This window comes from Zootoca vivipara, chromosome 8 (genome assembly GCF_963506605.1).
Source record: "Zootoca vivipara chromosome 8, rZooViv1.1, whole genome shotgun sequence".
Taxonomy (NCBI): domain Eukaryota; kingdom Metazoa; phylum Chordata; class Lepidosauria; order Squamata; family Lacertidae; genus Zootoca; species Zootoca vivipara.
In genome coordinates, this window is record NC_083283.1 from 43,929,227 (window position 1) to 43,952,099 (window position 22,873).

At 40.7% G+C, this 22,873-nt stretch overlaps 1 protein-coding gene across 9 annotated transcripts in view; it reads left to right on the forward strand.

The window, feature by feature from the left end:
* ZNF521 (zinc finger protein 521) overlaps positions 1-22,873 on the forward strand; it is a 291,079-nt gene that overhangs the window by 25,971 nt on the left and 242,235 nt on the right. For 6 of the 9 annotated variants that reach the window (XM_035125723.2, XM_035125722.2, XM_035125714.1 and 3 more), the window contains 2 exons: positions 2,829-2,885; positions 11,128-11,307. Coding sequence is in view for 7 of the 9 variants with exons in the window: in XM_035125714.1 (XP_034981605.1) it covers positions 2,829-2,885; positions 11,128-11,307 (237 nt within the window). In the remaining 2 variants the exon portion in view is untranslated. The remainder of the gene's footprint in view (positions 1-2,828; positions 2,886-11,127; positions 11,308-22,873) is intronic. The other 3 variants (XM_035125718.1, XM_035125719.2, XM_035125716.1) reach the window with 2 other exon arrangements.

The window sequence follows — 22,873 nt, forward strand, 5'->3', positions numbered from 1 at the left end:
AGACATCTTGGCCAAACTTTGTATCTACTTAATATGAGAGATTTCCCATTCACCTTATATGTTGAACCTTATATTTGTTGCAAACAATAGAAATCAGAAAAGCATTGAAGTATTTAAAAATATTTACCTAAATTAGAGATAATATCGCTCAAGTCTTTGACATTATAATGAGTGAGATTCAACCAACTTATGTTACTCTGCTGTGCAGTGTGCAGTATAGTTTGAATCTACAATTCCTTGTAGAATATAAACAAAAGTTTGCTTTGTTCATTTATTTTAGAAAACCATAAAGAACAGAACCTTTGACAAAAAGGAGAATGACACCCTGAGAAATGCCCTCTCACTAGTAATATACTAACTCTTACGTCTGATTTGGAGGTAACCACAAATTATGCCTTTAACAGAATGACCAAGTGTGAGCCTCATATTCTCCTGCTTCTCCTTTGCCCTCATTCATGCCTTAAATTATTCCAACATTGCACCCTCCAGATGCAGCCGGACTACGTCTTTGGCCAGCAGGGCCAGTGGCCAGGAATATGCCCAGTAATACATGAAACCACATTGCTTGCCCCTCAGGTAGACAAATTTGAAGTTTTCAGCCATAGTTTGTAACAGCCCATAGTTTTTCATTCCATTCAAAACCATTCTTGGGTGAAATAGGAAACTGCTTTGTTACAAATTGTGATGACTGAAAACTTTAAATTCCCTTCCCTTGTGCTCAAAGAAGTGATGGGGAGGCAAATGTGCAGAAGCACTGGGCTCATAGCTCCTCACTCTCATAACAGTAAACCATGGTCTGTCAGTATGTCTGAGTTGAGCCTCACAGTGCCTACTGGCCAAAAACCCAACAGCTTCCACACATTTGGCCCGGTAGCTACTACAAAACATTTTGCAGAACAGCAACAACTGTTGTCCCTGTTTCATCATCACAGTGTGGATCAAGAAAGAGTTAAAATAAGTAATTAGTTGTGCCCAGGAGCCACCAGTGGGAGAGAAGTAGAAGCAAAGTGAATTTTGGATCCTGCTGAACTTCTGAATATTTACTCTGTTGGAATAAAATGGGCTAAATTCTCTTCTAAGTGGGACTGCTCCAAGCATGCCAAAAATGTCACCACTGTTCTTGACAAACACAGCATTTATTTTTTGAATGCTCTTATTAGAGCTTCCCACTGCTTGAGTCTAATTTTGTGCAGCGTGAAGGGAGGAACTCCCAGGGCAAGGAAGGCTTCTGTGCGTCATCCCAGTTTGAAGCAACCTAGGCTCAGGGGGAGGTTTCCCTCACCTGCATCTCTGGTAAGGGACCCCTAAGTTGAAGAGAACCCCTCTAGGTTCTGAATGTCACAGGCTGTTCCTTTTCTCTTGATCTGGAATCTAGACAGTTTAATCCACCATAGTGGAACCCGTCACCCGCCTTTTCTGCGCTCCTCCAGATCTCTTGGATGGGCAAAGAGATCCGGGAAGTTTTGAATGGTTTGCTAGACTGCCCAGCCCTTTCAGAAAGCTTGGGTAACAGGAAATGGCTAACACAGAGATTGACCGTGCCTGCACTACTCACTTGCTATGGGGAGACTCCACCCCCAAACAATCTGCATTCTTTTCCATCTTTCCACACACAGCATCCATGCAAGCAGGAGGTGTTTTTGCAGTTCAAGCCCATATTCCAGTGAGGCAGTACATAAAGAATGAATTTACAGAGCAGCGGGTGGAGTGGGACATGGCCTGGGAAAAGATTCCCAAGGGCTAGAAAGAGAGGTATGGAGGGCCATCTCTAACCCTCAGGTATGAGTTTCCCCATTCTGCTCAACATCCTTCTGTTACCATTAGATCCCACTCCACCCCCCAATTTCTCTTTTAATGGTTGTTTCCATAGAGTAGCTAAAATCACAGTGCAGCATAAAAGTTGTACCAGGGAATAATACCGCTTAATGTATAATGCCTCTATGGAATCCTTGTCTTATTAAATACCTACTAGTATCACATCCAGCCTGTGAGACTTAAATATCTAACTAAGCAAGCGTTTATATTTTTTGCCAATACTTTAAGACTGCTCCTCAGTAGAAGCTTGATAATATTTTAAGTCCCCACTCCTTAAATCGTCACCTCTTTGCAATGGGAGAAGAGGACTGTTCTCTTCGTGCTGTCCATTTAGAGTTGGATCCCTGGAGCTTGATGGAAGAGTCTTTTTAAAAAAGAGTAGCAATTCTCCTTTATCTTGAGTCACATCCCTTACAAATTGCTCCAGTGCCTGACACTGTTGCTACAGCCAAATGTAAATTACAGGAATAGCTACACTGCAACTGACCATAGCCCAGTCAAAATGGCAAGGGTTGCTGCAGCGACAGTTCCCCAGTTGTGATGAATATACTCGATAGATTAACTTTCGTCTTCAAAGTCCTACCTAGATCTTAGGCTTCTGATAGATTTTATTTTATTTTTGGTATTTTTTAAGTGGTAGTGAAATTCCAGATGCTCTTGCCCTTGATGCTTACAGGGGCTACTACGGTTGGTGGAGCTTTCAAGTAAGAACACAGTCAAATACAAGATTCCCTTCTGTGAGGATTTATTTGGCTTCTGATGCACAACATTTTTTGAGTTGTCCCATTAAGCCACTTAGCCAATGGACAAATAGATTCATTGAGATTCAGTTTAAAGCCTGGCTCCTTTTCAAATAGATCTTTTGTTAGGCAGAATTTCTCTTTATCATGGAGTGGGGACATTGATGGCCTTAAGAATGGAAGGTAGCGATATGTGTTTGGAATACAAATAAGGCACTTACCTAATGGATCATTTTTCGTTTTGTTTGTTTGTTTTTTACCTTTCTTTGACAGTAGAAGAAAATGAATCGGAGGACCAGGGAGGTGTGGGACAGTCAGCTGTGCAGACAGGTAATGCTGAATTCCTACATTTATTTTGCTTGTCTTGGAACAGTGTGAGAGATATTTAGTCCACTCTTACCTGATTGAACTCCAGCTCAAGTATTTGGAAGGAAGAAAAAGCCCGTCCTTCCATTTCTCTCTGTTCCCCAATGGCCTCCTAGCTTCCCAAGATCTCTCTCTTTCCCTCAACCAAGAGGGCTTCAGTTTGATGGATGAATGACCATCTTCCGGAAATATGGACCCTTTAATATCCACGATGCCTTATTTGTAAGAAGGAATCCACACTAACTCCCAGCTAAAAACCAGCTCTTTGAAAGAAACTTTACATATGAAACACAGTTATGCTGTGAACCAGACCTCAGCTCAAATCCATTTTTTCGGCCCATTTATATTCCAGTAGCCCGGTTTCCCTCACAATGTCTTCCCCACCCACTCAGCAGATCTGTCAAGTCACTTTAAAAAAACTTCCGGAAGTTTGAAAACGGTGTGGGAGTTTGGCAGAAGGAAGGGACTGAAATGGGAATTAGCTTGTGCATGCCGATCTGACGCATGTACACTTCTGGATTGTGGCCAGTATCTCTACAGGCTAGTTGCTTTCATAAACGAGTGTATAGTTAAAATCTTAATCCGTTGAATTTCTTAGCAGCCACTGATCCCTACATTTAAGTCACTGGGAGTTTTGTAGCTAAATCCTTAGTTCAACCAGCAAGATTTTAGTTTGGAAATCTGACCTGTTCATTATAATGAACAGCTATCAGGGGGTTAATAGCATGTTGTTGGTTGCAGTGGTTCCCTTTTTATTTTATTTTTTTTTGCTTCTGGTTTGAAAAAAAAATACTTGGTTTTTACAGTTTAAAGAATGATTCAGTCTTTTGGTATATTTGACTACTTATTCTGTGAAGTAATAATTAAATAGCTTTTGCTCAACAAAATGATCATGCTCTATGCTCTATTGATACTTGCTTATGGATCTTTAGATGAGGTTCTCAAGAAAATCCTAAGGGGAAATTCTGCTTTCATTGATCGTGTTTTACTTAGACTTAAAAAGTACCCCCCCCCCAATCGCAGCTAATGTATAGCTTTTAGTTTGAAGGATTCCTTTATAAGGTGATTAATAGTAATGTAAGCTTATTATATGCGGTAAACTGATTATTAGTACATTTTTCATCTCTAGTAAAGTGGATTCATCTCTTTGTTGGTATTTGTGCTGTCTAACTCTTTGGACTCTTGTATATACTACTGGTACATTTTCCTTCTTTGAGACCCTCATAGAACAGATTGCTTGTGACAAAATATGGAACTATATATGGAATTTTCTTCTAGTTTTTTCTGGAAATGTCTCTAACTACTTTGGAGAAATGAAATCCTGTTAATGTTTTAGTGGGCTGCGTTTGGAAAATATGTTGCGAGGAAATGAACACGTTTTCCCGAAATGTTAGACCTGTTCTGTTGCTTTGTCAGTTTTTAATGGTGTTTGTCATTAAATCTTGGATGATCGCACGGATATGTAGCTGATTGACATGCTTGCGTAATGTCTTAACTTGTGACATTACACTGGCTCATCTGCAGGGGCACTTAAGGATTTATTTCTGGAAAAGCAAAGCTCAGCCAGGTATTTCAGTGCATTTCAAAATACTCCATACAGATCACATCTCCGCCCCTCTGAAGATCTCAGATGTTGTGTTTTTCCCTGACCAAAACAACCCTCTGTTTTTAATTATTATACACCTTTACTATTTTAAAAGTGGAATAAAACAATTGTAACAATTTGAAGCATCCGCAGCAATTGGGCATCTTGGGCAGACATACTGTTCTGCATCTTTTGAATTAATGAATTAATTAACACAGTTAGGAGATAGTTATGATAGTATTATATCTACATTGGCACGAACCAGAGTTGCTCTCATAGTCAGTGTTTAAAGTGAGTTTGCAAACCGTGGCTACAGGAGCATTTGGTCAATTTTATAACCTATTGGAAAAAGTCAAGGACACTTTTAATTGAACAGCAGTACTGTGATATTTTAAACCAGTAAAGAAACCATGGTTAGCACTGATAATAATAATTTATTATTTACTGTATACCCCAGCCACCTGGCTAGGTTTCCCCAGCCACTCTGGTGCAGCTCCCAACAGAATATAAAAAACAGGCTGAAAACTGATAAAAACTATAGCGTGGTTAAAGCAAACCATGGCAGGGTGTGAGAATACCCTGAAGAAAAGTGGGTAAGGTTACTCTTGAAATTTTAGGCTAGTCTAATAACTTCATTTCTAGAGATTCTTCCAATTATGCACAACATAAGCCATAGTCTTTTTCTAAAATGTCACTCATGTTGGAATGTTGTTTAATAAAGCACCCATGGGCTCACACCATGCGAGGTGCGTGGAGTTTTGAAAAGCATTTACCAATGTATTTATTGATTATTGATTTGTTTGTTGTTATGGCTTTTGGGTGCCTTGTATGCTGCAACACTTTCAGCCTTCAAGCAGATACAGAAAATATTCAGCTGTTTCACACAAAAGCGGTGTAAGAAGCCCCATACGTGCTGCTAGAAGTTTTTCTAGTAAATCTTTGTATCAAAGCTCTGGCTCCTTCCATTAAATGTGCTTTTTATGGAGTACCAAGTTATAAATGTAGTGCAGCTACGGCATATTAATCTTACTGCAGAGATTTAATGAGGCAGTTGTTTTGCGATGGACACTATTGGGAGCAGACAGCGACAGAGTTTTACTTCACCGCTGAACTGCAGAAATATTCCTTTCCTGGTCATAATTATAACCACATGATCTCTTAGTTTTCCTTTCTTTTGCCAGCACTTTTCCATGCAGAAGTGGCTTGGAAGGAGGTCCATTAAAACACAGTCAAATGGACTGGAAACTGGGCTTTCTTCCTCGTAGCTTGACATTTTAAGCTCTTGATCAGCTATGGATCCTTGTTGCGTGGAGAGAAATATTCAAGATGAGTTTCAGGCATACAGATTGTCTTTGCCAGTCTGCTGAGATGGCTTTTAGATATTCATTACTTTTTTAAAACTTGACTTTTATATAGGTTATAAAAAGTAAATGTGGTGAAACCTAATTTTTACATGGACAGAATAGAATTTCTGCTTGTTGGCCTTAAACCAATCTCTTACTGGAAATTAATTGAAGTCCATGGGTTTATTGCTGCTAACTCTTTTAAGCCTTTTCAGTTTTTCATTTTCCTCCAAAGTTGTAGTTTTATAAGACCAAGTTACAGCAATAACATCCCTTATGAGGAGAAGGAAGAGAAGGAGAAAGCCACCTGCCAGGACACGAAAGTAATGGGGAAAATACCATTTATAAATAACATTTAACATAATCAGGAACAGAAAACAGCAGTTCATTTATGTACTATATTAATGGTTAGAATTCATTGCAGAGCCAAATCTCTCCCCCCCCCTTTGCATTAGGTAATCTTATAAAGGGATCTTGCAGATGGGACAGTGATATACAGACTTGCTGACGTATTGAGCTTTACTAGTGTATTGTGGTTTGAGACCCTGAACTTCCAACAGTTCATGCTGGAGATCCAATTCAGTGATGGGCAATCCACACACAGCTGTAGGCTTCTATGAGCGGATTGTCCACCCATACCCATAGCTGCCAAGTTTTCGCTTTTCTCGCGAGGAAGCCTATTCAGCATAAGGGAAAATCCCTGTAAAAAAGGGATAACTTGGCAGCTATGCCCATACCATGAGTTGTATCCAGTGCTAATCCTGTTTAGAGCTGACCCATTGAAATGAATGAACATGACTAACTTAAGTCCATTAATTTCATTGTGTCTACGCTCAGTGAAACTTAGTTGGATACATCCCATATACATAAGGAGATGGTGACATGTGTGTGTGTGTGTCTAAGTAATATCTGAAACCCAGCAGTCGAATTTTTCCTCTGTATCCAGACTCAAGCAAGAACAGCATTCCAGAGATTGTGTACTTGTAAAACTCTCCCACCCCTTCCCTTGTTGGAAAAGGTGGGCCCAGTGCATATATTTTCCCATGTCAATTATATGTTTGATAGGGGGGGATTTCTAATATCACAGATATCTGAAATGCATCTGTGAGCTACAGAATTCATGTCTAGTTCTGCAGTTATCAAAGAAAAAATTTCTTTGGTAGGACTTCTGATTTGGAGTCATGAGGATATTTGACGGTATGTAGAGAAAGTGTGGTAAGGCAAGCTCTGCGGAAAATAAAATAAAATAAATGTTGATAACATTAGATGACACCTGCCACATGTGAGATGCTGTTAAACCTCAGCTGGTGATGGCTATACACCAGTCCATCATACTGATGGGCCTGAGAGAAAATCAGGGGTTGAGGTTTATGCTTTTTCTCTCTTGTTTGCTGCCCATCTGATGAGTGTGCAACCATGGATTTAGATATTGGATACTTGGCAGAAAATTTGCATTGTGGAACTCTTTTGTTTTTTAGTTTACCGGTTTATGGTTACCGGGTGTTGGGAATGGAAGCATGTGGCTGTTTTCTGTACGTCCATAGTGAGATGTTGAATGAGCAGTGTTCCCAGAAGATACAACTATGGAAAGTCATTAACTAGCGTGAAAGGCTCGGAATATATTGGTGGAGCCAACCAATAGTGATGGTAGCCACTGAGCCAATGCTTCATCAAAACCCAGCCGTAATAATTGTGTGTTGCCTTATGTATTGTAGACGATGGTTCTTCCTGCCATCTCTAAAACCATTCTGCAGCTTCCAAGTATCCGTGGCTTTATTTTAAATGGAGAGGTATTAATGGGGGGGGGGAGAGACAGTGGTGGAAATATATGCATCAAGAGAGGCAGAGGCTGCCACAACTCATTACACAGAGGCTGTGACCGAACCCAGGTCTCGCAGGTTTCCCCCCTTAAGAGTTGACCTAAAAACTACCATAGCATTTTGCTAGAGCATGCATTCTGAAGTTGCAGCAGAAGGGACTACGTTGCCTGACTCCCGTCCCAGTAGGTTTGTATCTGTGAATGCATAAATGGAAGCAAGTCTTCCCTCTCCTCCACAGTGACTCCCATTATGTAATTTGGAAAAATAATAATTCTAGCATTAATAGTCGGTTCTATTTTTGTAAAATGCATTGTCATAAGCAGTTTTTCACGTTTTGTATCCTAAGCTCTGTGTGCGCGACTGCGCATGTGTCTGTTATTCTATTGGATTCTTGTTAAGGGGCAGCATTCATGAATAATAAGTGCTGAGCATTGTTGCATCTCTTTCTCCCCTCTAGCATGCTACTTAAAGCAGAGTCAGACTCTACCCTTATTTTAAAACAAACAGGTCTGTAAACTTTATGTGCAGCATTTAAATAGTCGTGTTAAAATTCAGACCCAGTGCCCACATTTCCCCGAGTGCTGTCAGTTTTATGAGATGAAACTGGGAGCTTGAGCTGAACATCTAATAGTATGCATTGTGCACATGCTGCCTTCCAACAAGTGTTTAATGATGTCGGGGTCAGTTTGCAACAGTTAAGACAATTATTTCTTTTCCTCAGCTGCTTATAACCTAGCGGTATTTTTAACTGCTAGGCTAAGGTAGATGTAAAGGTTGGGAATGTACTTACAAGTAAGTTTGGGATCCAAGCAGTGTGTTAAAGGGAGTTTAAAGGGGCTTTTCTCTTCATTCAGCATGTGTTGTTCTGGGGCAATGTAAAATCCAAATTAAACAATATGGAAATTAGCTGGTTGCAAGGGGAAGGGAATACAGAGATCCCCCTCCCATCATCAAGAGCAGCTCCTCCAATAGCAGCAATGCCAGCGGGGAGGGGGAGGGGTCCAGTGAGGAAGGAGGAAGAGGGTTGCAGGGCTCCAGGGCTCCGGCAACACAGAATTGCCCCTGCTACACATGAGGGAGGAAGAAAGAGAGGGGGAAAGGGGGAGAAGGAAAACATGGAGTGCAGGCCCCCTTTCCCTCCGGTTCCGGAATTACGCAGGAGAAGGCGGGGAAGAAGGTTTGGCGTCCCGAGACTCTTATGCTGGAAGAAGACGAGGGGTGCGCCATTCCCGGGTTCTGGCTCGGACTAAGCAGACATGTTTCTGCATCCCCATTTCACTGTAAATAGACTGCACTAAATAAAACTGTCTAAAGACAAGAATGTGGAGTGTCGTTACTCCAGAGTAGTCGCAACAACAGCCTCTGACACTGGTACATGCCAGTATACTACTTCTATACCAGGACTGTTTCTTATGAGAGTCATACTCATATTTTAATTATGTGTATACTGCATGTATCATTATACCATGGGGACTCACTGTCAATCACAGTTTCCTAAAGTGTGTATATGTAGTCAATATTTGACTAGATAATGGCGCACGGTGGATTGTGCCTTACTACAGGTGGAATGTGAGTACCTTTTAGTAACTGAGTTGCTTTCCCATGTACTATGGCAGCCTTAATTACCACAAGCGCTTTCCAAAGAAATTTTAAAGGGAGCTTTCCATATGCGTTTAACATGTAGAAGCTGCTTGTTAGTAGACAACATATTCATGTAAACATAATGCTTGCCAAATTTACCACCATACCAAAGAACACAAAGGACCATACTTTTGCATGCCATTCACATATGCAACCCAGAACTTGAAACATGTCTTTATACAAAACACAATAACTTCTACGCCTCATTCACACATGCGGACTAAACATATACCAATTTTCAGACACAGTGTTTACACATGCACAATCATTTTTGCCAGTTTGGTTTCTTTGATTTTTCCATCATTACATAACTCCAGGTATGAACACCACATTTGCTTCATTGAGTTTTAAGGGTAAAGAGGGCCACCCGCAATTGCGGGAGGGGCGTCTCTTCTCTTCCATAGTACTTAATGGAGCTTGATCAATCAGTTAATTCTTGCAGCCGGCCAGCTCTTATCAGGCAAACTGTTGAGGAGAGCACTCTTTCGCAACTGCCCAGGCGCTAGTCAGAAGATGTTGAAGTGTTCCTGCCTTCCTGTGCTGGCAAACCCTTTTTCTTTCCCCATACAGCTTAGTGGGAAAATGATGGTCTCTAGAGGGGAAGCTTTCTTGATGTCTCCTGCCATCAGACTGAACTGAGGTTTATTGCTATGCTAACTTCTGTAGGAGAAAATGCTGCGGCATCTGAACAAATGTTGAGTTGCAATGGATGCAGGGCTTCCACCCGAGCCAGTTTTAGGTTCTGCACCTCCACTACCCTCTTCTCAACCTCCTGGCTCAGGTCTCTTTGCTCCAGTCAGGTGTTTGTTTTCCTGTGGGCAGGAGGAAATTTATCAGATTTATTATATGCCCAGGGGACTATATATATGCATCCTTGATCATGGCTTTCTACTTTTGGAGGAAGGTGGATGGAAAGATACAGCCCCTAGTATCTGAAGGCCTTTTTGGCATGGGTAATCCTCTGACAGTTCACAAGAAACTCTCTTAAATTATGATATTTTAAAAGTCTTAAACTTGCTTGTCCCTTTTGAGCTAGTTGTATACAAAGCTGAAGTTGTGTTGGATGATTATTAGATTTCACTTTCTGCAAGGGATTTGTGTGTTACAGAAACCTATTATTGGGCTCATCATTACTATCCTGGAACTAGATTATCAGTTTGATCCTCACTACACCAGTTATGATTTATAATGATGGAAACGGGGTCTCTTGGGTTAGTGATCCTCTGCAGGTTAATACAGCTTTCGTTAATTAGCAGACAGTTTAAATAATTTTAGGACTTCTGATTTCAAGGCATATGTTTTTATTTTTAGTTGGCAATAAAATAAAATAATCCAATCATTTGGCTGGTTAGTGAAATGAGACAGTTTCATTCTCACAACACTTGGATAGCTTTTATCATTTTTTGAAAGTTAAAACAAAATCTCTTGAATTCACTCACTGGTGCATTTTTGTCTTTCTTTTCATTATATAGTGGTGAATTGTAGAAGGGATTTATTCTTTTAAATTATTCAAGTGATGAAAAGCCCCCAATAGTTATATTAAACTTGACAAAATTAACTGTGACGAATGGAAGTGCTGCTTTTGCCCGGGGGGGGGGGGGGAGTAACTATTTGGGAAGAAAAACTATTGAGAAAAGAGAGGATGGATGTGGCTGTAAAAGCTAGTATTATTTTCTTGTTCTGCAGGCTTGAGCAAAAATGTCCGCCCCCCCCCGCTTGTTAAATAACCTAAACAACAACAGCAAACCTAATCTGATTCTTCTTCTTTTTAAAGGATCTCTTAAAGCCCTGGGGTCATAGTCTTGATTTTCTTTCAGATCTGAACTGTAAACTAGAAGACAAGACAGAAGATGGAGAGTTGATAGATTGTAAGAAAAGGCCGGAAGAAGGGGAGGAGTTAGAGGAAGAAGCTGTGCACAGCTGTGACAGCTGCCTCCAGGTGTTTGAGTCACTGAGTGATATCACAGAGCACAAGATTAATCAATGTCAACTGACAGGTAAACAATACTTATCACTTTGTGTCTCATTCCACTGTTCTGTTTCTGATTTCAGGTCCCATCTTCAGAACCGCTCTCTTATTCCCCCCCCCCCTTCCTTGTTATTTTACTGCTAAAGATGCTCAGGTAATTTTGTTCACATTTCTGAAACGATTCCATTGTTCTTCAGTGAATGGGTTCCATTCAGGTTCTAAGGAAGCATGGATCATTCTGGCAGCCCATTAAACACCACTACAGATTTCCTTATAAGTGATTTTTCTTACTTGCCTCTCCAAGCCTCTCTTATGCAATTTGATGTAAGAAAAAATGACTTGTATACAACCTGGTCCTTGAAAACTTAGACTCAGGGCTCCAGTTGCTCTTTCCAGAACTGATGTGTGGCGATCGCTGAGTAGAATTTGCAGCGGATGCAGTGAAACATCACACCAGTAACCGTAGTGTGCTGGTCACAGTAGCTTCATAAAACTACTTCTGTCCACAATTGACAAAGATGCTGGTTGGTGTTTTACTTTGGGGTCTGTGGTCTAGAGCGATGTCTGGACCCTAAAGAAAGAGGCATTTTCTCAGTGGGTTTCCTTAGCAGCGATTGGGACTGAGAGAACCAAATAAATTTCTAATGCGATTCACTAAACAGAATATGGCCTTGGATGCTGGGTGATGAGAAGACCCACCTCATATAACCCCATGTGGTAAACCACAGGAAGCATTTTGGTTGAGAAACTTTCTTGAAAAATCTTTTGGCCTCAGAATCATGAGGAATTATGTAGGGGGAAACCAAAGCATCCTATATCCTTGAAGCCCAACCCAGAGACTCCAACTCAAAGGAATGCAGGTCGGGGCAGCTCCAGAAAACAAAATGATATTAGACATTCATGTTTTTTGAAATCAAAGTAATTTTTTCAGCAGCGAAGAAATATGTGGTGCAGCACTGGCAACAGTCCCTTGGTCAAAGCAAGCAAATTCTCCTTTACCTACCATAATAGGACTATATCTAAAAATAAACACATTTTTACACAATTCTCCATGGTTTCTTCATTTACTCGTGAATGTAATTCAGATTGACCTAAACCTTCTGAGTTCAGATCACAGGACTCATCACGGTCAGCAGTTAGCTATTACTGCAGAGAAAAATGTATGAGATGGGTGCTTTTGCAATTAAGGGAAGCAGATAAGCATTTCGCAGCATTATGCGTGTGCACTTACTGGCATCTCTAGCTCTTTAGCCAAAGCAGCCACACAAGATTCCATACTTGTGTGCATAAAGCAGGCTGTAGCTCAGCAGCAGAATGCATGCTTTGAATGCAGAAGGTCCAAAGTACACACAGTTAAAAAGCAGTCTCTGATAACAAGGCTGGGGAAAGACCCTGGAGAGAATCCTTACTCAGAGAGCTGCCTTCAGTCAGAGTAGATGAAGCTGTCTGGGAATGGTTACATTCATAAGGTAGCCTTGTATGTTCATATGTATAATCTGGTATTGAAACTAATTCATGGTGAATAGAGAAAAAGAGAACAAACATATTTAAGGGGAAAACGTGTTGAAATACCTCTCTGTAAAAATCTCTCTTAATATGGCACACTGTGTGAGGCCAAAATTTGGCATCCCCAAATGGATCTTCTCAATTGTGTACAGGGCTGTCTTAAGCATATGAGGCGGCAGGGTGCAAAGATCTGCCCGGCACCCCCCCAAGGTTGCCAAGTCCCAGGCATGCAGGAGGGCAGAGCCGGCTGGCCGCCTCAGCGTCTCGCTGGCTTGGTTGCCCCCGAACTCGTGGCACACAGCCACCCGAAACAGAAGAGCCCACCACAGCACTCCCGACCAACAGGCAGGCTCTTCCCCGGACTCAACTCTTGGGCATCGGACTCTTGGCCTGGCGCCCCTGAGAGCCCGGCGCCCAGGTGCCCCACACCCCTAGCGCCTATGGCTAAGACGGCCCTGATTGTGTATCTTTTCAGTTTGGCGCCCCCTTAGCTTGGCATCCTGTGCGGGGAACTGCCTGCACTGCCCTATATCTGAAGCTGCAGACAATTGCAGTATATATTTTCTCTGTATTGCCTTCTGTATTGCTTTTTGTTCTTGGTCTTTTGAAATATTCTTCTAACCAAAGTTTGGGTAAATCAATCCTTCTGTTTCACTCCAGCCCTTTTATGTACTTGTCATGCTTTCCTTTAAGCAATTCTTATTTATGTCTGGCAAGCTGTTGGTGTCGGTGGGTGGATTCCAACACACCCACCCACACCCACACCCAAATTTGGCCATTTGTGTTTGGTAAACTTTCTCCTTTTCTACCAAAAAGAAGAAACAAAAATAAAAAAAATTGCTGCCTCCATTTTTCCTTGACGGACCCTTTGTAATCCCCTGACATATCTCACCCGGAGCTGGGTGTTGAGTTGAGTGACTGCAAGCAGCATGAACTGAATATCGCGCAACTAGGGAACTGAAGCGAAAGGAGAAATTCCTGGAGCACTGCTCCTGATCCACTTCACCCCAGGTCATGCTGGAGGGCAGAACTTGCCATGCTAAATGAGGGTTAAAATGGCTCTGCCACTTGAGTACATTTAAAAAGAAATGTTTTTCAAAGAAAGGCACTGAATCCCCTAAAAAGCCTGGTGTCTCAGTGTTGCTGTAGAAATTGTTGACTGGTAGAAATCAAAACTATTCAAAATAAAACAGAGGGTTTGGAAAAAATTGAAAACTTCTCTCTGCATCGAAGGACCAAGATTGTTCCTCAGGCCCCACCACACCTGAAATAATCTAAGATTAAGTACAGTGTCCTGTGCTTGAAACAAGGATTATACAATTTCTTGAAAGTATCTCATGAGTGTGCTTGTTTTTAATGCTGTCTGCAGGATCAGTCAAAAATATTTTATGTGTTGGTTTCAGAGGGTGGGATATATTAGAAAAAAATGAATAGCAAACGGTTTTTGTCCTGCACATGGTATGAAATAATGCCCTTATACAGTTTTCTAGTTGTTTCATTTTTCTAATTAGCAATGGGCAAAAGAAGAGACACGCCCCCAGTTGGTAAGCCAAACTATGGTTTATTGGAACCACACAGATGTCCAGACCCCTGGAGAGTTGCTCACAGCTGCTTTTCTCCTCCCTAGTCCTTTTTACCCCTCAATGGGGTTTGGATGGTATGGCTAAAATCTTGGCTTAGCACAGCACTGGAGTAAAAAAGACCAGGAAGGAGCCTTGCTGTGTTGTGTGAACCAGGCCGTATATGAAAGAACAAGTGAAGAAAACATGCTTCAGCCCCAGATGCTGAAATTGTGTACTTGAGGCTGCAATCCTATATATAATTCCCCACGAGTGTAATAGGACTTACTTTCCAATAAACGTGCACAGAATAGTGCCGTAAATTAGGCTGCTAAACCTATGTTTTCATTCCTATCATATTTAGTTTAGTTTTGAGTTATTGGAAGTTTCGGCACCATGTTTTGTGTACGTTAAGCACAATAATGTCAAGAAAATATGACCCAGTAACCTAAATATAAACTGATGAAGTATTACTGAGCCCAAAGATAGTTGCTGCTTTTAGCAAGTATTGATTTTTATGATGCTTGGAGAGATAGCAAACTTCTGAAAAAGCTTTTTTTAAGGAACTTTATTATAGATTTAGGATCCTGTTTTGCAGACACAGTTAAGTTCTAATTCAGATCATATTCTGGTGCAACTTTTCTTCCTGGGATCGTACTTCTGCGACTCGGCAAAATCAAATCCTCTTTCATAGAGGCTGAGGAGCAATCCTATATTCAAATAAAGATGGTATCTTTTCTTTCCATCTCTATTTTTCTTAGCAGTGAGGGTAGTGGAAACCTATGAGTCTGTGGCCTATTACTGATCTTTCCCAAGGTGTGGAATGGTCAGTAATGTCTAAGTAGCCCTAACCTAATAACTTTATTCTAGTTCAGAATGCAAAAGCTAATTTGACTTGCCTATGTGTCCCTAGCCATGTGTTGTGTGCACATGGGTTTCGGATGCGTAAGAGAGCTTTCTTCACATTATACTGTAAATGGCGATGGAAACTTGAGAGCCTGAGAGGCCTTTTGTCATGTGCAAAGGGGGGAGAATAGGGGTGAAAGTGGGGTGGGGGAAGCACATGCTATCTATGAATTTGTTTTCAGTGGTAGAGTATAGCCTTATGCCACTGCTTCTCCTGAACATTGTGGGATCCAGACTGAAATTCTGTCAATTATAGGAACATGGGAAGCTGCCTTAAACTGAGCCCATCTAGCTCACTATTGTCTTCATTGACTCGTAGCAGCTCTCCAGGGTCCCTCACAACCCTACCAGAAAACGCCAGGGATTGAACTTGAGGCATTCTGCATGCAAAACATAATCATTGTGATCATTTCATTTTCATGCTTCCTTTTCATAGTTAATAATGATTATCAATAATACTAATTTTATTATTTATACCCCGCCCAACTGGCTGGGTTGCCCCAGCCTCTCTGAGTGGCTTCCAGCACACATAAAAAACATAATAAAATGTCAAATATTAAAATATTCCCCATACAGGGTTGCCTTCAGATGTCTTCTAAAAGTCAGATAGTTATTTATTTCCTTGACATCTAGTGGGAGGGTGTTCCACAGGGCGGGCACCACTACCTAGAAGGCCCTCTGCCTGGTTCCCTGTAACCTCACTTCTCACAGTGAGGAAACCGCCAGAAGGTCCCCTGAGCTAGATCTCGGTGTTCAGAATGAAGACGCCACCAAACCGAACTATTTCCGCATAAATAATAAAATTAAAGATTAAAAAAATTATATCGATACAGTGGTGCCTCGCTTAACAAATGCCCTGCTTAACGAAATTTCCGCTTAACGAAAGGAATTTTCGAGCGGAGGTTGCCTCGCTAGACGAATTCGTTTTATGAAAAATTCGTCTAGCGAATCGCGGTTTCCCATAGGAATGCATTGAAATACAATTAATGCGTTCCTATGGGCAAAAAATAAATAAAAAAATTCAAGGCATTCCTATGGGATTCGCTAGACGAATTTTTCGTTATAAGAAAAGACCCGTGGAACGAATTGAATTCGTCTAGCGAGGCACCACTGTAACAGTAACTCCCCCCGAAAATCCCTATACAGTACCCCAGTTGCTCTACCACTGAGCTACAGTGGTAATTAAGCACCTGTCATGGTTTCCAGTCAGATCAAATTGGAGTTGAGGTTTAAGGTTTGTAAACGAAGGCCACAATTCAGGTTCCAGTGCCTGATTTAAGGTAACAGTTCTGTGCAGACTTACCTGGGAGTACATCACATTGAACTCAGTGCGCCTTGCTTCTGGCTAAACTTGTGTAAGGTTGCGCTGTATTCCTGTGGGTTTCAGTGGCTTGTGGCTGAAACCCTAATTCAAACATGAAGGCTCCTTCCAGTGGCTCTAGTGTATACTGAGAGCTCAAAATATTCCCCAGTGCCAGAGATAATAAAGCAGCCTCTGCTCCCATAGAGCACAGTCCTGTAAGATTTTGGATTATGACTGCTAGGGAAGCAAGTTTTGCTCATTTTTGTTTTATATTTGCATAAAATACATCTGGGGTTAGCATTGGGCCGCAGGAACCCCCCCCCCCAATATAAAAGTTACAAGCACTTCTAATTAAAATGCTGACAATTATATATATATATATATATATATATATATATATATATATATATATGCAGACATATTTGGGGAGAGTGAATGGTTGTGTACCAGAAACACAAAACCAACTCACATGGATTAAGAATAAAACACATTTACATTATAGAGAGTAGATCAGGTCAGACCTCTATGCTCTTCTCTACTTCTAGATAGAATTTATCAAACATTTTTCTGTGTTAGCTGTTTTAGTTTTAACTTAATATCATTTTCATATATTTATCAATATAGCCCCAGAAAAATGATCTTCTGAAATCAAAGGAAGATAATTTAGAACCTCTAGCCTTGTAGGCACATAAGATTTGTATACACTGAATGAACACTGTAGTGACAGTCTTCATCAACATACATTCAGTGAAACATTAGCACTGAGCTTATGTGCATACAAGCTGAATGCTCACAATGCTCTGTCCGCGGGTCCAGGAACTCTCCAAGGTCCTATATATCGTGTACTGTTCTTACAATTTCCTGATGATGTTCTGAATGCATACAGGAGGGGTGAGCCAATGGAAGTAATTCCACTCCATTTCTGTATGTGAATCTGATGTACACCTGTATAATGTTCTTTTATTCTTGCTACTCTAGGTTCAAATTTCCTTCAATGTTCTTGATATGCACAAAAAAATTAAAGGAATTCCATCTATGCACCCAACTCATGTATTATATATATGGTGAGATAATTTAAATCAATGTGATTTTAAATCAGTCATTTAATTCAGCAAGAAAGAAAAGGCCAATTTAAACTTATTTATTTGGGTTTTCATTTATTTCCTAAGCAATAGTGTAAAATTAATATCTGTAAATGTATTTAAGATGTGGTGAAATTGGTTCTTCGTTTGCATAGAATAGTCTCATTTAATTCAGTGTGTCTGGTAGAAGACATTGATTCAGTTTAGAGATTCATTGTACAGCTAAGAATCCTGTGTTCAGATTATTTAATATTAATCAGGTTATTCTTGAAGAAAAACATAGCATATACAATTTTTAATAGATTTTTATCCGCCTTGATCTATTGGTCAGCCCACCAGTCACTGCCCCTAGACTTGCACATGACCATTCAGTATAGATTGATGAAGGCTTGATTGAAAAGTTTATCTCACGATAATATTGACTTCACAGGAAAGTCCTCTCTTAATTGATTATTTTCCTTTTGTTGTCTTTATAGAGCAGTTTGAGAAAAGGGCATTAGTACACTGCACACAATGGAATAAAACATGCAATTCTCTGCCAAGGTAATCCAAATTATGTGCCAAGAAAAATTGAATCCGGCAAGCTTTATAAATGATGTGATATTGTTTTACTTCTGGTAGACAAGAGCTTGTGTAGGGCGCTAAAGCCGCCTGTTCTTGTTCCTTTTTAGTCACTGGCTACAAGATTAAAAGTGCACTCTCACAGTGATAGGCATTTGGAAACTTTTGAAAAGAAAAATCAGAGCAAGAGTTGAATCTAATGGAGTCATTGCCAGAGAGGAAGAACTTCCTCTCATGTAACTTCCACCCTTCAGCTTGTGTGCCCCCTGCTCTCCCCCCCCCCCCAGATCTGTTCTGGAAGGTTGGGGCAAAATGCAGATTTTGGGGGTGCAGGGCAGACAAGGTTCCGAGGGAGGAGAGAGAGAAGGAGTTCCACTGCTTGGGCAGACACCATTCCTCTCGCACAGTTGCTTCATTGGATACACCCTCAGTGTCTACACCAGGCACCCCCAAACTGCGGACCTCCATATGTTTTGGCCTACAACTCCCATGATCCCTAATTAACAGGACCAGTGGTCAGGGAAGATGGGAATTGTAGTCCAAAACATCTGGAGGGCCGAAGTTTGGGAATGCCTGGTCTACACCCTCTATCAGATTTCAAGTTTATCCCGTGCTACTGAAAAACCAGATTGATACATCCAGATTGATACGTCGGCAGCAGTGCCTGGACAGAAATTGGGCAAGTGCCTGGGAAAATCCGGACGTATGGCAGCAGTGCCGTTTTTGCTGTTTTCCCATAAAAATAGCTCAAAATGACATTTTTTTAAAAAAGCAATTTTGCCCCAAAATCTCAACAACTTTGGGCAAAACTAAAAAGCTCAACAACTTTACACTGTTTGAAATATGGCAACCCTAGTTTTCAGGATTTATATCATGCTTTCCCACCAAGGTGTGTCAGAGCAGACAACAACAAACACATGTACAATAAAAAAGGTAGAAGAAAGCCATAGCAATAACACTAACTTTACACACACAGCATTTCCCTTTTTCAGATTAGGAAAAGGGGGAGGGGAAGTAAAAGGGAAAAAGTGGCTTATCTTGTGGGGTGTTAGGGTCAATAGGTAAGAGAAGATAAATGGCAGAACAATTGCATGTTAAGTGCTGTAAAACTGGTGATCATGATGCCATTTATGGAACTTGTTGAACAATGTAAGTATTAAGAAGATTTTTGGTGGGTTGTCATTCTAGCTCAGTGTTAGTTTAACCAGATTTGTGACTTCACATTTTATTTCAAGAGACAGAAATTGTGTCCAAGTGATGGTGGGGAGTTTTGCTTTTATTGTCATAGCTGCCAAGTTATCCCTTTTTTACAGGGATTTTCCCTTATGCTGAATAGGCTTCCTCGCGAGAAAAGCGAAAACTTGGCAGCTATGTTTTATTGTACATTGTGCCTTATTTTATTGTACATTAACAGAAATGCATTAGAGGGAAAGTCAGAGCAGTTATTTCATAGGGTTGCATTGGAGTCTGAAGGAAGGGATAGGATTTAGTATTCTGTTAATAATCAGTATTAATTAATGTGTACACCATTCTGAGATTAGGGCCATTTTGCACATTGTATTCAGGCAAACATGAGTGTGCAAAGGAAACTGCAGCCAGCTGTGGCTCCCTGACAAGTTTGCTTAGATGATTCACCTTTTTGCAGGTGCATGTTTGCCACAATCACACTTTACCGCAGGCATAGGCAACCTTGGCTCTCCAGATGTTTTGGAACTACAACTCCCATGATCCCTAGCTAACAGGGCCAGTGGTCAGGGATCATAGGAGTTGTAGTTCCAAAACATCTGGACAGCCAAGGTTCCCAAGCCTGCTTTACCATGTATATCAAAGCATGATAGTACAATTAGAAAATGCAATATGTTCCTATGTGACTTAGCAGCAAGTTCTCCCTGAGCCTCTTGTGTTTCCCTGTTGCTTCCCAGGGTAGCTGGGAAGAAAAATTGTGCTGTTGCTGCCAGTGAGCTGCAAGTGAGGGAAGAGCTGTTCCGCAGTCATGGCACCACTAACAGTGCATTGGCAGAGACTTGCAGAAATCCTGGGGCTCCTGTTCTAGGGTTGTTGCCAAATTCAGAAATTGCGGCAAACACACAAGCTTTCAAATAGGGGTGCAGAATTGAGGTCAGGGTGCAGTCACTGGAGTAAACTTGGTAGAATTAAAGCTACCGCCACCACACTGTTGCTTTTTTACATAATAGTTGCTTAAACAGAATTTGGCCCTGCTGTGCATGCATTATGTTCGTCCATCTCCTGCACCTTAATGAACTTTTGCACTAAATTCCAAGATGGCTATTTAGCAAGATTACCAGTGGATGAATGGGTGATGCATGTGTGGCTTCATATACCAATTAGGTATATTTAATATATTGTATTAACTTTATCTCGATGTGTCTTATATGAGTTTTTTTAAACAAATTCTGTTAGAAGTACAGTTGGTATATATTTTGTGCAGCATCTTCATCAGCATGACTAAGAGGCTGCAGAGATTTTATTTTTTTGACAAATCTGTCCTCCGATTCCAAAATGGCTGATGACAGAAGAAAACTTTGTTAAAGAAGTAGAACTTCATGTTCTTAATTCTTTCTTTGGGCTGAAAGGTCACCATCCTTGGTAGGGGAGATCACCTGGGAATGGTGTAAATGTAGTGGAGATCTCTGACCTGTTAATAAGCACCAGGAGAAGGAGATAGGGATCATTCCACAATGTGCCCTGGGGGTACTTTTCCTTTAAACTTCAAGCAGTGTAGCTGGAACTGTTCAACTTTTTATTTCTTTCAGTTTTACCTTCAGGGGAAAATTGATCGATTTGGAGATGATTATTCCATAATCTCTGAATCTCTCTTTCTCCACATTGCAGTGGGAACTCCTTGAAGTTTAAAGGCATTGTGTTTCCTCAGTGCATTGTGCAGTGAGCCCAAAGAATGTATGGGGACAGGAGTATTCTTTTACAGATTGATGGTAGTAGGCATGTTTGGAACTGCAATGCTCACGTGTTATACTAAGGATATATCTTAGCTGCTTATGTTGTACTCATAGCTGCCAAGTTTTCCCTTTTCTCGTGAGGAAGCCTATTCAGCATAAGGGAAAATCCCTTAAAATAAGGGATAACTTGGCAGCTATGGTTGTACTGTATCCTTCCCAGCAATTTCTGGGATGGTGTTGGGATGACAGAACAAGATAGCAGAAACAAAAGCTTGTGCATGTATTTGTGAACTGAGAGATGAGAACGTTGGTTACAGATCTTTTAGCAAATGATTTGTGCTCCCCCCCCCATGAAACAACAGTGAAACTATCCCTCATAATTTGTCCCCCCCCTTGATATTTGCTTCATAGCGTTAAAACATTTTCACATAAGATGATGCAAATGATAAAACAGTTGCTGAAATCTCATTTGTTACCAGAACAGTATGATCAATGGCATTCTCAAGCTCACTGCCAATATTTCACCACTGTGAATCTGTATCTGCATATAAAACAATTCATGGGGAGCTCACTGAAATAAAAAGTAGAGGGAAAGTTTCCCTTGACTTTTCTGTCCACGTTTGATTCAGCCGCTCAACGCCTACTAAAAGTATTTTTATGGATACATTCTTAATTCCTGAAGTTTGAAATACACAGCGAGGACACCCATGTATAAAATAACAGAGCAGACTGACAAGGTGTCAAATTCAGGAAAATGGTGATTCATGCACTTTTTTTGCACAGGGGGAGGGGAGCAAGCTAAATAATGTATCAGAGAAATGCCTGCTCTTTCACTGCTTTTCTAACTGTGAATGGAAATGGTGTGTCTCATTTGTTTTTACTGCTTCATTCCAGCGGGAAGTCCAGTTTAATGACTGGAGGAGGGTTGGGTGTCTCCCGTGGAGAAGGCACAGGAAGGGTCAGGTTTTTCAAACACAATGCAAGCCCCTTTACCAGATGTAAAAGTTAACAAAAGGAAAAGTGGGAACAGCAGATTCTGATTATTTACTTTCTCTTGATGAAAGCAAAGTTCAGCTTATGTGTCTGAAGTGCACTTTAATAAATCACGGCACAACTACTGCTTAATACACATTCTCTGAAACCTGAAAAAGCACACAGCCATTGCCACAAATCCTAAAATATATGAAATTCTCAAAGTATTCTGAGCCTCTGATTAATTTCAACCTTCGTCCTCAAAAATTCCAGACTGTCAAAACATTTACTCTTTGAATTTTGATTTTAAAATGTATTGCAGACATAACAATGTTAGTCTTTGACCTTCATCTTTGTGTTGATTAAGCTGTATATTATCATCCTTGCCCTCAACAAAGCCCTGGTAGTCACAGCATTTGAATTCTTATCTTATGTAGAAAAACTTTTTAAGTCAAATGAATTGAACCTTCTTAGAAACAGTTTTAAAAATATCTACCCTTTTCAAACTATAGTTTGATGAGTCTTTTATGAAAGATAAACCCATTCTCATCCCTTTGGCAGCGTTACATTCAACTTCTTCCAGTTGCAGGTATTCACATGGAAGTTATTCATAGATCAATCCTATGCATGTTCTATTCAGAAGTAAATATAACTTTTTGATGGGGCTTACTCCCAGGTAAGTTTGCTTAGGATTTCATCCCCAGTCTTGAAAATTGCCTCTTGTCTCTGAAGTGCAGTGTGCACACAGGTCTCAGGCAAGCAGTGGGCCTTGCACTGTCTCCTGAGA